Raw genomic sequence first — 17,345 nt, 5'->3', positions numbered from 1 at the left:
GTGGCTTGTTGTTGTCAATGAAGACAAACATGAAGTTACAATGTTGTCGCTTAAAGGTATATTGAGTGATTTCACTTAATTCAAATATCACTTATTTTTTTGTTTTGTTGTGATAATCCTCCCTACTATAGAGTGTTCTGGCCATATAAGGAGTTCCTCCCTGTCCCCAGTTAACCCCTGGGGGTCAAAAAACCTTAGGTTTCGTTTTTGACTCTCTATCCTGATTGGACGAAAGGCTGGGTCCCACAGCCAAAAATGAAACCTAAGGTTTTTTGAGTGAAATCACTGAATATACCTTTAAAGCCGTATAGCTCTCTTTTTTTTCGTGCCAAGATCGACCCCCGGCCTTGGCATATAAAATATGGTTAAAGTGGTTGAAGTGATTATGATGCTGTATTGATATTTCTCTGGGTACAGGGGTCCCTAGACCCCACTTCGAAAAACCAATGCGCACGGGCTGGAAACAAATGCCTGAAATGAAATTGGAGCGAACCTCACATTTTGTTATTTATAGAAATGCGATGAGCCAAAGCACATAAACCACGTTGATCAGTCAATGTGTCAAATAATTACAGATGAAAGGGCCCCTATTCTATTAGGCTACACAATATGTAAATATCCCCCTCTAACATACAGTATATGTCATGTGGAAAACTAGAGAGAACTAGTTTCCATTGCAACAGATTGAAAATAATTGTTATACGTTATGCGTTCCTGTTCCCAACATGTCACGTTGTGAGCTTGTGGATCTGCTTTTTTGGTTGAAGAGACTTTTTGTAGCCTATGTAGACGGACAAAGACTGCACCAAGTAAAGTGGAAGTGACATTGATCAATTCCAAAATATCAAAGTATTCTGAGTCACCCCTATAGACTTGCATCAAGGGACCCACTCTGAGAAATCCTGCTATACACACTAACTCTTTTTTTCCTTGTAGAATTTAAAAGGGGGGGTAAAAAATAATTGGCTGCGGGGGGGGGGGGGGGGGGGGACACGACGACGACATGAATGGCAATATCTATCTACAATTGACGGAGTGTGTGTGTGTGTGTGTGTGTGTGTGTGTGTGTGTGTGTGCGCGTGTGCATGTGTGTGTGTGTGCGCGCGTCACACACAACGTGTTTCTGGCATAACTCGGGCAGCGTAGTTAGTCTGGAGGGACAGAGGTAATGCATTCACAAAAATATGAATATCATATGTTATATAATAACATAAGCAAGATTGGACAAATTAACACATTGGACAATTGCTCAAAAGATGCCTTGGGCTACGGCAGCATGCAAACAACGTAGTAGTTTGTGAGATTAGACATATAATATATAATAATATTACAATAGATAACCTATAATGGATCACCCACTTAAACGTTGACATTGTGTAGCATTGTTACGACGTGACGTAATACCCAAACTTAAAGAGTGTTTGAAAAACTAAAGTGAATCTTGCCAGTATGGATGGATATTTCACACTATATGTAGTCAGGACATACTATTAATAATTTTAATCAAATGGGGTAAATTGTAGCGTACGTATTTACACATCTTTTTTTTAAGTTTATACAGTTTGGTGTGTTTGAGGGATTGGGTTAGGTAACATAATCATATCATACTATAATTAACCGAATGTCTGAATGAATGAATGAATGAATGTCAGAAACAACGCTGTATCTCCTCACTGCCTTCACCAATCACTCCCACTTTTCACACAGGCATGGACCATAATTATATGGAGGTCTTAACGGAGCCATTTTTTCAATAACATTAATAATGAATTTATTAGTGAATAAAAACCCGTTTATTTGTCCGTGGTCTATCTCCGACGAGCCACTCTATTAGCACACATCTCTCCATGCCAAAAAAACTCTGCACGCTCCCAGAATCCGGCTAGGCTACATTTTACCGACGCAACTGTCATATTTACTGTACAGATATTGTTTTTACATCACCCATTTATATGAAATAATAATCCAACCGCAACCAGGGCGCAGGGTACTGAACAACTCATCTCCCCGCAAATCACGTGTCACCAGTGTCACCAGTGAAATGCATGTTGGGACGGACACAGACCCACACTGTACATTTGGGAATACCTGTGCCACAGCCCATACTTTCTGTGCTGCATGTCAAACTGGGGTCTTTCATACTTTTCAAATGGGGGTCTGTGGGCTAATAAGTGTACATTTTACAGTCCTTGCCATGAAAACATTTCCCTACCATGCATTTATACAAATATTTTCATGTTATAGTGCTGTTTTTATTCACACAAAAAAGACACAAATATATTATACAAGTTAAAACGAAGAGCAATTAAATATATTTATGGGGGGCAATAGTCCATACAACGGGTAAGGACTATGTATATTAATACAATAAACAAGCAAAAGGCCATTGCCTGACCATGGATCACACCAATGGACCTGCAACATGACTGAGGAACACGTTCCACTTCAAATCATATTTATCCAACTGATTATTCATCTTAAAGGATAACCTCTCCAAAGCAGCCACAATACCAAGCTATCAATGGTATACTTATGATTGTACTGCAGCATTTAACACATTACCCACACTGAACATCATTTGCTGTTCATATATTCAGAACGGGTAAAGACTAGTAATTACAAATTAGCATTAGCTCCTCATGCAATTCCTCTATTGACCTCTGAAGGCAAGGGGAATGTATTTGTGAAATACATACCATGCACACAAAGGCAATTCTTTTAATGAGTAATAATAATAATAAAGGGAGACAAACTAATTGAGAGCAATGTGTTTATTACTAATACGAGCGTCACTTCCAAAATAACTCATAATGTATACAGTATGAACTGTAGAGCTGTACATGAAATGAGTACTAATAAGAGGCTGATTCTACAAATACCTTCTAAATCTTCTAAATGTTGAAGATGTTTCTTGCGCGAGCTTACATTGTACTGTATGTTGTATATTCTTTTGGTTAAATCAAAAAGCTTTTTTGTTAAAGGTTTATATTCTAATAGTAATCATAATGGTTATCTATAATGCTATACATTTCAGTCGATTAGGAAAGTGTATACCCATGCATCAGCTTTGATTTGATAGTGTTCCATGGGTCCAATTTGGTCTGCTCATTTCTCTGTGGCATCACTTATCTGTATTCTGTGTGAGTTCTCTTTCCTGATTGGATCATATTGGTATCCTGAACTTAAAATGTATTTTCTTTTTACTAACGAGCTGGAGAGACAGAGAGGGCTGTGCGTGATCAATGCTCTTTGGCCACTCAGAATAGCCAAATGGTATTGATCACGCCTCCAGGTCTTTAGTTTACTCAAGTTAGGGAATAAGACCTGGTACTTAAGACACGCAAAATACAGCCCAGAGACTCATATTACTGAGCATTAACGAACACTATATAGCAATGAGTAGTCAGAATAGAGCTAAACAAAACGATATCCTCCACCACTATACCTTAAGAATACACTCTTTGTCAACATAACATTTATACTATAATAAATGTGTGGTGTCATGTCACCATACTAAAACCTTTCCTTACGTAGAATATTTTAGAAAACGCCAAAGCATTATATTCTTGTCTAAACTTTAATCTCGAAGAAAGTCACTATATTACAAAACAAAAAAATTAATAAAAACTTGATCACGAAAAAAAAGCAATGTGGCCAAAGGTCATATGAATCTAACTGTGATCTATAACATAACATATAGTCATTACTCTATGGATAAAATTAAAATAACTGATCATAAGATTTCATTTGTTTTAAATTATGAATCAATATGTATAAATGATAACTCTAAATAAAACTCTTCATTAGAGCAATATACATGTGTTTAATCTGTATTCTCTATGAAAGTTAACTGTATAATGCATGTGTTACTGTATGCATTTCTGACGTTCCTGTGCGGCCTAATAAAACCTGATCCTGATTCTTCATTCAGGATCTGATTTAAACACACAAAGGAGCATTTTCTTAATCCCTATACGTTGTCATATAACAAAGCTGAAATTGATGATTACAAAATGTACATCACATCACATTTTGTTGGGAGCTTGTACTGCATATAGATCTGCTATTTTGGCTATTTCTGAAGAAAAATAATATAATAATGCCAGTGTTTTTAAATGAATTATTATCAAACATTAATATCACAAACATGTCAGACAATATTGTCCAAAAGGGAAAGCATGTATTTTCTGTGTGATAAATAAAACATCGACCACACCATGCATCCATAAAAATGGAATGACCAGCAAATCCAACTCTATCGGTATTTACCCAGTGAAGTTTTCACTTACTGCTGTGTGTGTGTGTGTGTGTGTGTGTGTGTGTGTGTGTGTGTGTGTGTGTGTGTGTGTGTGTGTGTGTGTGTGTGTGTGTGTGTGTGTGTGTGTGTGTGTGTGTGTGTGACTATAGTTAAATGAAACTGCGCCGTTATCATGCATTGAGCGGCATAATGACATCCAGTGGATATAAAACCATCATGGTGGCTTCAAAGTGGGGGACAAACATGCATATGGTACAACAATCTCATTGATATTCTGCATGCCTCTGTTCCAACATTTCCATCGCTGAGTTGCAAAGCCATTTCAAAGTTTCCACACACACACACACACACACACACAGCCTTTTTTAAGTGGCTTCAAACTTTCCATCTAACACCATGATGTATCCATCCATCCCTTCAGGCTGCATGCAGGGCATACGATACGTGGAAACAAGCAAAATTGGGTTTCTGGCATAAATGGACGTCGGGAAACACTTGTTCCAGATTACAGCTATTTGCCTACATTACAGGCATGAGGCCATGTCTGATTAAGTTCCCCCCTCCTCCTCCCCATACATTATCATGCAAAGTCTCCACCTTGAATAGCAATGTTCAAAACTTGTCACAACGAACCGGTTTTGCATTTGGTTCCAATTTTCCCTTCCCTTTTTTTCTTTTTCTTTTTTGAGTTAAATTAACACTGGGGATTGTTTTTTTTCTCCTGCATGTGTAACCACATGAAGTGAAGGACTGGTCAAAATTAATAGTTATGGCTTCCAAAATTGTCAACATAAGCCAGCCAGTGGTTTTCTCTATACTTTCTAGTAATGTTGAAGTTGAGGATCATAGATTGTTTATGGAGATGAAGCGGTCCCGGACCCTTATATATGCTGTTATTCTGAGGAAGAGGGAAAGGAAACCCACAAAGGGAATTTGAGCGTCATAAATGCAAACACCAAAGCATCCTATTATAAACACAACAAATCTGATGAGACTATATAGGAACATTTATATTATGACGACTAAACTAACTTAACTATAGGTTATGACACTTTCTCAACACGATGGTTATAGTGTTTGTTTGTTTTTTGCCACGGGATGAAGTTAATGCCGGTCACATACATATAGTCAGACAAAAGACCAGTCATTTGAAAAGCATTCGTTATTTTCTTCATTGTCCTGTAAAATATGAAATCGGAGGAAGTTTACTTTAGTTTACTACGACCTATAAAGAGATTCCTGTGAATTATGAAATAATAATGCTTAACAAGGCTTTTTGTGACATCAGAGGGATATTAATATATGGACATTGGTTAATTAAGAACACCTCATTATTATTTATACAGATGGGAACCTTTATCTTCTGTTTTGACTGCAGTGAATTACTCAAATGTTAACAAGCTGTTTATCTTCAACCTTTATGAAAATTATATAGGGTGACATTCAACACCATGTAAAGCTTTGTCAGGTTAACAACAGCTTACTTCTCTAAATGAATAGCTACAGCGAAATGATACACTATACATTAGAAACCAAAGCCATCTGAATTATTTTCATAGAAAACTCTTCATAATTGAATTCAATTCCAGACATTGCATTCTTCACATGCATGAAAATAAATCTATATATATATATATTTGGGAGATGCTATAGTGTTTTATTTGTATTATGGGAAATGGGATGTAATAAAACATTATAGGAGAAATTACTAAAAGTATTATTATATATATATTTTTAGTATGTATGCTGTAACATTCTCAGTGTGTGTATATGTGCACATACCATTCACTTAACTTACATTTCAATATAAGCATGCATATGTTAAATTACAAAACATTCCCCACCTTGTTTGCCCAAGGTAAAACCCTGGGGGTCTTAATGCAACTCTGAAAGCCCCAAAATGGACACAGGTCAATTTTTAGGCTTTCAGAGTATAATTGCATTCGCTACATATAAATTCTCACAGCACAGAGAGTGGAGGTTGGTGGTTGTTCAATTCTAATTAACAAGTTTTAATAAATAATAAATCAAATCCTGCTGTTTGCCACAATAAACCATATTTGTATGATGTGCACATAAAATAAATTTAATAAATTTAGATTATTTTTGTGGTAAAGTGTAGTGTACCGTGTAGTGCATACAACTTTTTCAGCTAGGTCGCCCCCCTTCAACATATGACAACAACCCACCAGCCAAAGTCAATTAGATAAATTATAAGAGATTTGGCAGGGACGTTTTGTCATGTGAATAATAACTGTGACAAAGCTATGAGTGAACTCTGGGCTTTGAGTCACTGTAACAGCTTTGTTTATGCGTTTTACTGCTGTTAACAATTAATGTTGCTGAGGAGTGTTCTAGACCGCAGGCACCTTTTGGAACCATGCTCCCAGAACAAGTACTGTTTGTTTTGTTCTGGTGCATTTGGTCATCTGCATTGATCCGCTGTGTGTTGTGATAAAAGATAACTGAAAAAAAATAAACAATAGAGAACAAAAGGAGCTCTTAAAAGGTATACTGTTAAAGAGCTTTGTGCTATTAAAAACTCTTATCGTTGGCATGCAGCGGTTTATCTTTTTCCAATTCTTGACTATAAGTTTTGACATTATGGAGAATATTGCAGTCCATTTCTGAACATTATGTTAATATTCAAGATTAGTGCACATGGTCATGTGACATGGAAATGTCTGAGACTACTTAATTCTACAGAAAAGCAAACACAAATTGTCGTTTAGAATCCAATTTTGGTTAAAGTTATGTTCTTGAAGTATGAGAATTGCTCTTACAGCATTTCTAATGATATAGGTCAGCTAAGTGGTATAATAACCATGCAGTCAGCATGACGTTGGATGCCTGAAGTGATTACAAATAAATACTGTCTTAGGTATAGGCTATATGTTTGTCACATTGAATACAAAAAAATATATACATATATATTTCTCATTGAAATGATTACCATCTACTCACATAAAGACGTCTCTAGCAATCTTTCCGAACGCAACGAGTCTTCCACCAAACAAACCAGTGTGCATGATGACAACATTCAGACAAACATCTGCAGCCACTGTTGTTTGTTGCTAATAGACTGCAGGTTCAACCGTCATTCCGGTGTATCGAATTCCACAGGGGCTACACATTGTTTAGACTTCCCGAAGCATAACACAAACAACATCCACCAAGAATGGCCTATAGCTGAATTCCATGTTTTTTTTTTGCCTTCCCTATTAGCATCATTTCGTCCATCAAGCGACATTAATTGTGAGTGAATGAAAACTCCCGCAGAAGAATACGGTCTTGAAGAGGCCTGTCGCATACTTGGGCCACTTGGGAGGACCTTTACCCTACTTAGCCGTTCGACTACACTGTTTCAAGTAGTGGCAACTGAACAGAAATGCACCTGCCTGCACTGCTGCTCTCAGACCGCTCAGCATGCTAAGAGGACACAAAGTATTTGATCTAAGTGGAATTGCTGACTGCAGGTGCGGAATTTATTGCACAGGATTTCCATACCAAATTTATACCCATGTTGGGCCGATCAGAAAATGTGGTTTTATTGGAAAATACTATAATTTGACTGATAATATATACACCATAAATAATGTTTTCTTTTGGGAGCTATAAAGCACATATATGACATACAGCTACCTCTGGATGTTGCATGGCAGGCCTATAAGTATTAAACTTGATAAAATGTCTATAGTTTATCCCCAAAAACAAAGAGGCCTCCTCTCACAGTGTAATATAACCGAAAATAACAAATTGATATTCTACATCAAATGTATGAACCTTTATTGAAAGGATATCCCCTTGAGATGCTTCATCTCGTTTTCGGAGTGGGGGCAAACAGAAAACGGCAAATAGACAAAAACAATACAACAAATACATCCATGGCCATGCTGCATACATTACAAAAACAAAAACAGAAAGCTCTGCCTTAACTGGCCGCTCCCATGCACCCCTCACCCACAGAATAAGACTTAATGTATATAAACTATGAAGATGATGAGCATAGATCAAAAATCTAAAACAGACCCTTACATATATACTGTATGCACATGCAGTATCATGCATTAATGATGAATACACAAATACAAACGTGCACATGCAGTTTAGTTAAATTACATGTATTCACAGGCTTGTTTGTAAGAAACGGAGAGAACAATCTGAGGTATATATAGAAGCAGGAGCAGGGTATTTGAAGATGAGTATAAGGATAGAGGCTTTAAAGATATTGAAGGAGTTAAACGATCTATAGGGAACTGGGAACGAACATGGGAAGATTGTTCCAGTCATCAGAAGATTAATTATAGTAGGCCTATTTGAAAGCATCGACCAACTTCTTTATAATGTTGGTATGGGGACAATGAAGTATAAGGATACTCTGAATTCCTCAAATTATATGGTGAGCTAAAGGGATGTAAATATTGTTTTGGATATTCAGGAGGGGAGAGTATAGTTAAAGTAAATGCATTTAAAGATAAATAGCAGCCAGTGAAAGTGCCTTCTAGATTTAAGTGTTAACCAAATCCAAATAATGTTTTTGACAAATAACGTTGGAAATGTGGCCCCCGATAATCTAGTTTATAGTTTGCGCGCGCGCACACACACACACACACACACACACACACACACACACACACACACACACACACACACACACACACACACACACACACACACACACACACACACCTTTCTGTCTTTAATAGTAGGCTATTAGACGACCTATAGGCTATGGTTTAAACTAGAAGTAGGCCTACTAAGGCTTTATCATACGGGATGAGGTCGTATAGGCATATCTGTAAACTGATTTTAGAGCACACGGATGGAAAAGAAAATACGCGTTTTACGCACACCTCAAACTTGGCGAGATTGGATTTGGTGTGCTGTGAGTGAAGTGCAGAATCTATATATGCGTCACGTCGCTCCATTTGGCACCGGCCGCGTGTGTACCGGCGTTTAGCACCGTGGCCACAGCATATAACACAACAAGTGGCATCATGTCAAGTCTATTGATTCCCGGGCGGGCGGGAGAGAGAGAGAGAGAGCGCGGCGGCGGTCACTTTGTTGCGCGGCTGTGTCTTTGAGGCAGCAGGTCAGGACCTGGGCTCTGTGCGCATCTCTCCAAATCTCTCTCAGGTTATTGAACCAGCACGCCGTATGATGGATAAAGCACTTCAGTGACCGGCCGCAGCACGCTTTGCTTTGGTCCATCTGCTGTGGTGGTGGGCTGCATGATGGCTGCTCTGTGCTGTTCTGTTCTGAGTGGGGGAGGAGGAGGAAAGGTTGGCCTCTTTATGATCCGAACTTATACAGAAAATGCGTCGGTGATTATGTTGCAGTCAATAACACTTAAATCGTTGGACCGGAAAGCTTCCGTGCATTATTCCGATTATGACGACCGCGCTTAGAGAAAACTATTGCCATATATACGGTAACATCACTCAGAGAATAGATAGGGTAACATCACTCAGATAATAGATAACGTATACGCGCACCTAACAGTTTGCTTTCTTGCGTTCAATAAGACGATTTGGTTCATAGGCCTACCTACTTTATATTTATCTGTGCCCATATATATGGGCTATTGTGATAGCCTAATTAATAAGCGATGCTGCACGTGAACACACACGCCTGTCCGTGAAAGCATGATATAGCTATAATGGATAAGAGAAAACATATTTCTGAGCTAACGACAGAAATACGTTAAATTAAATAAGCACATTCTGACTTGATGCTGTTGAATTGAAATATTAGAAAAGGACGAGAAAACTGATCTGACACGTGCCTCGTCAAAATAGGCATATATACAGTCAAGGCAGCAGCGAGCGAAGCATCTCTCTTTTCAAATATTAAACGTGGAAAAAGTTGGAGCAAACATATAGTCATAACTAAATTATACAAAGAAATGCAACAACATAAAATCGCTGTTTTAATTTAGAAACGCCAAAACAACACGATAAACCAATAGCTATTTAGCTATAGGCCATTGTTTTAGTGCGACATAAAAATGTATAGGTAGCCGAATAGCTTTACTTTATACACGTGTTATTTGACGCACTAAACACGCCAAAAAAGGCATGTCACAACCAGCTTCACAATATAGACTATATTTATATCTAAGCAGCCTATACTTTATGACTAAGTGTCTATAGGAAATTAGGAATTATATTTCTTGAACAAACCTTGAACCGCGTCGAACCATGCTTGTCTCCGTCTGTCAGAGGCCTTCTTCATCTCATCAATCAGTCAGTCAATCAATTAACCAATCAATCAATCAATCAATAATGAAAAGGTTAGCTGCATGGGACGATAAGGCATTTGATGAGCAGTATTTGCCTCATGGGCGCCGCATGCAGTCAGATTTTTGTGTGTTTCTCTTCGTGTGGAGGGTCTTAGTCTTGCTCTCTGACTGCAGTCATCCAGAAGGTTGAGAGGTTTGCGTCATTTACATAGTGTTAGGACCCTCACAGAGACCCTCACAGAGCCCTCACAGACCCCTAGAACCGAGGCCTATATAGGTAGGCCTATATATGCAGAACTTCTCAAACTTTTTCATGCCAAAGGACCCCCATATTTGACTGCGGACCCCCAGGCTGAAAATATTTTGTGCCATGAGGGACCCCCAGAAGAGAAGATTTGTGTAAAGCAAAATTATTCAAAAATTTTATTAGCATCAAGATCGACTACATCTCCTATTTTTAATAGCCATGTCGTATAGGTTAAAGTTGTTATACATGCATGATCCTGTCAATTTTACTGGGGACCCCCTATAGGAACCCCCCTCCTCATGAACCCCGCATGGGGGTCCCCAGACTCTATAGTCCAGTATACGAAGAGTTATCACTCACTTCATCCGGTGGCTTTCTTCAAATCAAGACCGTAACGTGGATCGGTGACTATATATCTTTTGAATCAACCTCCATATATATCAACTTTACTTGTTTGGTTCAGAATGAACACATGGACACTGTCATCAACATTATAGCCAGAGATGTCTCAAGTTGTTACACGACACATATTTTCTTGAAAACTTTCTATAAACTTTGATAAAGCTGTGCAGAGACGCGTGGAGGAGCGTTTTAAATTCCACCCACTCCAGGGGTGAATGAATCCGCGCATGCCATGCGGGCGGGTGCGCGTCATGTTCTGTAGCCGCATAATTGAAGGATGCCGACCTGTTTTGCTGAAATATGCACGAGAACAATGCTTTATTATTTATAATTGCGCTAACAACTTAAACGGGGACGGGGTGGTCTCAGTATCTCGGCATAATTGATGGCTGACCATGTCACATCTTCATTTGCTCAATTAAGGTTTAGGTGGCTACTTTGCGGTGCCGTGCCGCGCCGTGCTAAATTTCATTTAGTGATGGCTTCTCATGCGAATGCACGATTTCCTTCTTCTCCAGCATGAGGAAGTGGTATTAAAGTTCTTTAAACATGTGGCCATTCCTTTTATATAGGCCTGACAAAGTTTGGGACCGTATAGCCGTATAATTTTGTATCCTATAATATCCGAGGAATATCATCTCACACGATTTATTTTATGTTTGGCATGTTTTAGTATTATGTTGAGTTTAGTAATAAGTAACGAAAGCAAATCATGAATACATAGACTTCTATACATTCACTAATCCTACTCATGATGCATTGTATATGTCAGTGGCAGTTATCATATAACAACACGTTGCATTGAGGCTAATATAGAGCCATGTGATCAAATATTCCCATGAGAATGATATAATGCCTCATGGAACATCATTAGGTCACTGATAACCATGTGCATTAGCCTGATGTTTCATATATCTGCTATAGGCTGTAATGGTATAGCCTACGCAGCCATGCGTGGAAACATGCAGACAAATAAGCTAGTAATGGGTTGTTGATTGTTATTCATTATACGCAGCATGTCAATGACGTTTTCTTTCTTTCTTTAATCCGGTGTGGTATCTGATCTCTCTCTCTCTCTGTTGTTGTGGTTCTGTTGATTCTGGCACTGGCGCCAGTGCAGTTTACTCAAAGATTAAGATGTCAGGTCAAGCAGTTTCTTTATTCACATGAAGTCCGCAAACATATAAGCAGAAGTGGCATCACTGCGTCCATTGAACTTGAGGATTTGAGACTCTCCCTGGTCTTAAAATGTATGCCATATCATCTCAAATTTGCATTATGTTATTGTTAAATAAAAACATCGATGACTGCACCCCATGCAGGATTTGATCTCCAAATCTTGAAAGCCTGTTTCTGAATTGTGGAGTTTTGTGCCAGTATAGCCTATATAGACTTATAGGCCATATAGGCTATTTCGAGGTGCCTTATAACTATAAATATGTGAAAATGATTTAAATTAATAGTCACAGGTTCGAGTCCCTAAACCGGTTCCCTTTCAATAAATTTCAAATGAGCTTTATTGGCATGGTAAAGCATACGTTTACATTGACAAAGCAAAGTGTCAAAATATAATATTAAAAACAGTTGAAAATGAGGAAAGTATGCATGCATTTTGTAAACGGAGCTATATGTCAGTCACATTGCGTGTGTTATACAGGGTGGCAAGCTTTTTGAAACAAATGGCACCAAAACTTGCAGACAAATAGCAGCATTTCCCCCCCTCAAAAATATTTAAATAAAAGTTAAAAAGAAAAGGGGAAAAAAGCCTCAGATTTAAAATGCGTTTAAAGGTAGCAGCTCTGTTTACATGCACACGTGCAGCAGGTGTAGTCAGAGCAGGCAAACCTGACGCTCTCTCTAAGACGCTTAAATGAGCTGGACACCTTCATTGTACCTCTTTGATGATGCTTGTGTCTGCTCAAAGTGCTCTCAGAGTTCCTGACTGTGTGGAATTCCCTGACGCAGAATAAATGTCAGTTCATGATCCCATGCAGCTGATGTGCAGTGCAGTGCTGCTGCTGGACTCAATGGAGGAGACAGTCCAAGCAAGGCAAAGCACGTGTGTTGACAGTTCAGAATAGGCCTATATTGCTATGATCTCTACATAATGTATACGCGTTATTGATGTAAACAACCTGACGCATCATTTATATGACTTATAGGCTAGCTGTCTTGCCGATATTAAGATGTGTTCTTGTCGATGGAGTGGGCTATAACTATATATTTAGCTGGGGAAGCAAACTGCGTTTTCATCAATCACCCCCCCCCCCCCCCCCCCCCCCCAAAAAAAGAAAAGAGGAGAGAGAGGGGGAAAAAAATCGTCGTCAATGACTATTGTTTTGCTCGTTTCGGAGACGCTCGCTCCGCCCCCAGTGTTTGTCGTAAAAAGCTACAATAAACCGGGCGCTAAAGAGCGCCCTGGGCTCGCCTCCTTCTCCAAGGCGATCAATAGGATCTCAGCCGCGCCACAAGCGCTCTTACGTAGTTCCATCCATCCACAAGGAGCAGAGCTGATCCAACAACACGGTGGTTGATCTGGGGAGGCTCGAGGAAAAAAAAAAAAAAAAAAAAAGGAGAGAGAAAAAAAAAAAGAAGCATCCCATCTACCTGTGGTTTGCTTTCTGAACCATGTCGCTGAGCCCAAAGCATACAACGCCTTTCTCAGTGACAGATATTTTGAGTCCAATCGAGGAGACCTACAAGAAGTTCAGCGGTAGTGGCGGTGGTGTCATGGACACAGCGGGGAACCTCTCCTCTCCACTGGGAGCCTACCGGCAGCCGCAGGCGGGCCAGGCCGGCATGCAGCAGCACGCCATGGGCCACAACGCCGCCGCCGCCGCCGTGGCGACCACCTACCACCACATGCCGCACCACGCCGGCATCTCGCAGTTCTCGGCGCACGGCGCGATGGGGGGATACTGCAACGGCAGCCTGGGCAACATGGGAGACCTGCCGTCCTACCAGGAAACTATGAGGAATAGCGCGGCGGCCACGGGATGGTACAGCGCCAACCCCGACCCCAGATACTCCACAAGTAAGAAGAGCTTTCATTTTATGCGCATGCATTGTTTTATTTGTTTGTTTCAAAATTCTCAAATGTGTAGGGGTTTGAAGGCACAAAAATGATCAAATAATCAAATAATGGCCTCGTAATCACTTTATGTCTAATTATTTTTAATGTTGCAAAGATGTTATATTTATTGATGTCAATGTGGCACAGCATTTTTAAGAAAGTTAAACAGTTAAACTCAAAATACACTAATTCACAGCAGTATAGGCTAAGTTGTAGCATCTTTGACAAAAGATTATAATGTCATAGGAAATTATTATTATTGTTAGGCCTATTATTATTAGCCTATTAATATTATTATTATGCAATAATAATAATAATAATAAGCGTACATTATCATGTAGGCCTACTTTATGGAGGGGGGGTATTTATTATCAGGCCAAAATGTAACACCATGCCGTCTTCAGGCAAAAGATAATAATAAAAAAAAAAAAACCATAATATTTCTGCTGATTGAACACACGTGTATGTATATATATTTTTAAGTTTCTAGATTCATGGGACCTTCCACAGGTATGAACATGGGCGGGATGGGCGGCCTGACGGGCATGGCGGGGGACCACCACGGCTCCAAGGGCTCCATGGTGCCGGCCGTGCTGCACGCCGCGCCGCGCAGGAAGCGCCGCGTGCTCTTCTCGCAGGCCCAGGTGTACGAGCTGGAGCGGCGCTTCAAGCAGCAGAAGTACCTGTCCGCGCCGGAGCGGGAGCACCTGGCCAGCATGATCCACCTGACGCCCACGCAGGTGAAGATCTGGTTCCAGAACCACCGCTACAAGATGAAGCGGCAGGCCAAGGACAAGGCGGCGCAGCAGCTGCAGCAGCAGGACGGCGGCGGCGGCGGCGGCAACATGCAGTCACAGTGCCAGCAGCAGAACCAGTCCCCGAGGCGCGTGGCCGTGCCGGTGCTGGTCAAGGACGGTAAGCCGTGTCAGAATGGCTCCAACACGCCGACACCCAACCAACAACAACAACAACAACAACAACAGCAGCAGCAGCAGCAGCAGAACGGGGTGGTTCTGCAGCAGCAAGGGGCCTCCTCTAACGTCATCAACGCGCATCAGAACCAGCAGCAGGTGGTTTTGGGCCAGGACCTTGACGACATGTCGCCCAGTCCGCCGTCCCTGCACAGCCAGCTCAACATGGCACAGATAGACACGTCGGCCGTAGATTACACCTCCAACATGGTCAGCTCGAACCTCCTATACGGCAGAACGTGGTAGGAATTAACTACAGTATAATCTTCAGTACTGTTTTTTTGTTTTTTTGTTATGAACCTGCTGACGGATCATGAGCCCCCCCCCCCCCCTCCCATGCACGTATACGAGAAGAAATTAACCGTGATGATGATGAAACTATATCACGTTTTGGCTGACGTTATCACGCCGAGAAAATGGAGCCTCTTTTTTTTCCGTGATGGCCGCGGACGCACAGCGCGCAGAGCGCGCACAGACGCACGAGGCCGGGGCCACATTTTCTTGACATGTCTGACAGAGACAGAGAGATGGAGAGAGAGGGGGGGGGGGGGGGGGGGGGCACTGGGACTCTATTTTTTGAATTTCACGAAATGGCTGCCCTTGAAAAAAGCAGTTGTGTTTTTTCCTTTTTTTGTCTCTGGACCTTTTGTAATCAATGTTTATGATGGACTTCCTTTACGATGTTTTAAATGTAGAAATATTGTGGGATGCTCTTTCCACCTAGGAAGAATTAATGGAGGTTTGATGTTGGTATCAGGTTTTGAAGTCCTCAAGGTATATAAATATATATACTATAAGTATAATGCCACACCACTCTTTTGGCGCGGGTGGGGGTAAACGTGATATTTTATCCTATTAATATTGTAAACTAATGTATTCATTTTAGACTGAAAGAAAGTAGGTTACTGTATATTTGGCTAACACACACACACACACACACACACACACACACACACACACACACACACACACACACACACACACACACACACACACACACACACACACACACACACACACGAGGAGGATGCGTTTCAACTGTATAATCGTATTACGTCCACTTTATTATTGCTTTCTTTTATTCTTTTGTAAGTTTAAAAAAAACGAACAAATGCGTGATGCAGGCTGCTGTAGGCCTATATATGTTTCGAACCCAACTGAACGTTAACAATAAATAACTTGAAGTGTATATACGAGCTAGTCTTGAGGAATTAATTTATAGAATCTGATGTCTTGTCTGGAGTGGATTTCAATTATGTTTTGATTTAGGACAAATTGATTTGGAAGACAGGGTCGATGAGGTCTGGTTTGGCATAATTCACATGGAGTGGTGTTGTTGGCTGAATTGTCTGTATAAACAATGGACGCATCATGGCTATAAGCTTACAATCTACTTATGACGCACAGACTATAACTTTAAAAACGCAAATAGAATTAACAAGTTATTTTTTTAATGAATTGGTTCGTATCTATTTTATTTTCTTTTCTATTTGAACAAACTCTGGAACATTGATATAGTTATGATTTTTAAATGGTTGAATTCAAGCTTTTACAAACTACTTGATGAATGAATTCGTTGCAATTATTTATGATGAGTTGATATGATAATAATTCCAGAGTATATGTGGAGGAAGAGCCTATATATAAACATACGTCATAATATAGTGATGTAGAAGAGTCTTCGATAGGCCTAATACTATTGACATTATTAACAAAAAAGAACCATGATCATTGTTGTGTGCATGTTCCCTATATTGTTGAGGCCCAAACTGTTGCCTGCTAGCGAGTTTGTTTTCAATACATTTATCGTCTCCCAGCCGGTTCTGAATGAGGTTTAAAAAAATAATTTGAATGCAATACCCTGAAACCAAATGGCTATAGATATACAATTTAAATAAATGAATACAAATGTACAACACTTCAACTATCGATCCCAAACAATAATCATGTCTTACCTAAATTAAAATGTAGTACAATATGACAAAATGATGTTCTTTATTTGTCATTACTGTAACATTTGGAATAATTCCACTGTCATATATACTTTTCAGCTGTTTTCAATCTTTCCATTTCAAATTTTAGAAGTTATAAAGGCCCCAAAATACAACCAACACACAATTTGATATACTAAACATTGATCGTGTGAAAAAGGT

At 39.8% G+C, this 17,345-nt stretch overlaps 1 protein-coding gene across 1 annotated transcript; it reads left to right on the top strand.

Moving 5' to 3' along the window:
* Positions 1 to 13,776: 13,776 nt before the first annotated feature.
* nkx2.4a (NK2 homeobox 4a) lies at positions 13,777 to 15,456 on the top strand (the record flags this gene model as incomplete). Its single annotated transcript, XM_083792722.1, has 2 exons — positions 13,777 to 14,182; positions 14,705 to 15,456. The coding sequence occupies 2 exons, from the start codon at positions 13,777 to 13,779 to the stop codon at positions 15,436 to 15,438; spliced, it is 1,140 nt and encodes a 379-aa protein (XP_083648848.1). The 3' UTR covers positions 15,439 to 15,456.
* Between the last annotated feature and the right edge of the window lie 1,889 nt (positions 15,457 to 17,345).

The sequence above is a fragment of the Protomyctophum parallelum genome (assembly GCF_964188405.1).
Source record: "Protomyctophum parallelum genome assembly, chromosome: 20".
NCBI classification, from domain to species: Eukaryota; Metazoa; Chordata; class Actinopteri; order Myctophiformes; family Myctophidae; genus Protomyctophum; species Protomyctophum parallelum.
This window is presented reverse-complemented; position numbering and strand designations above follow the sequence as displayed.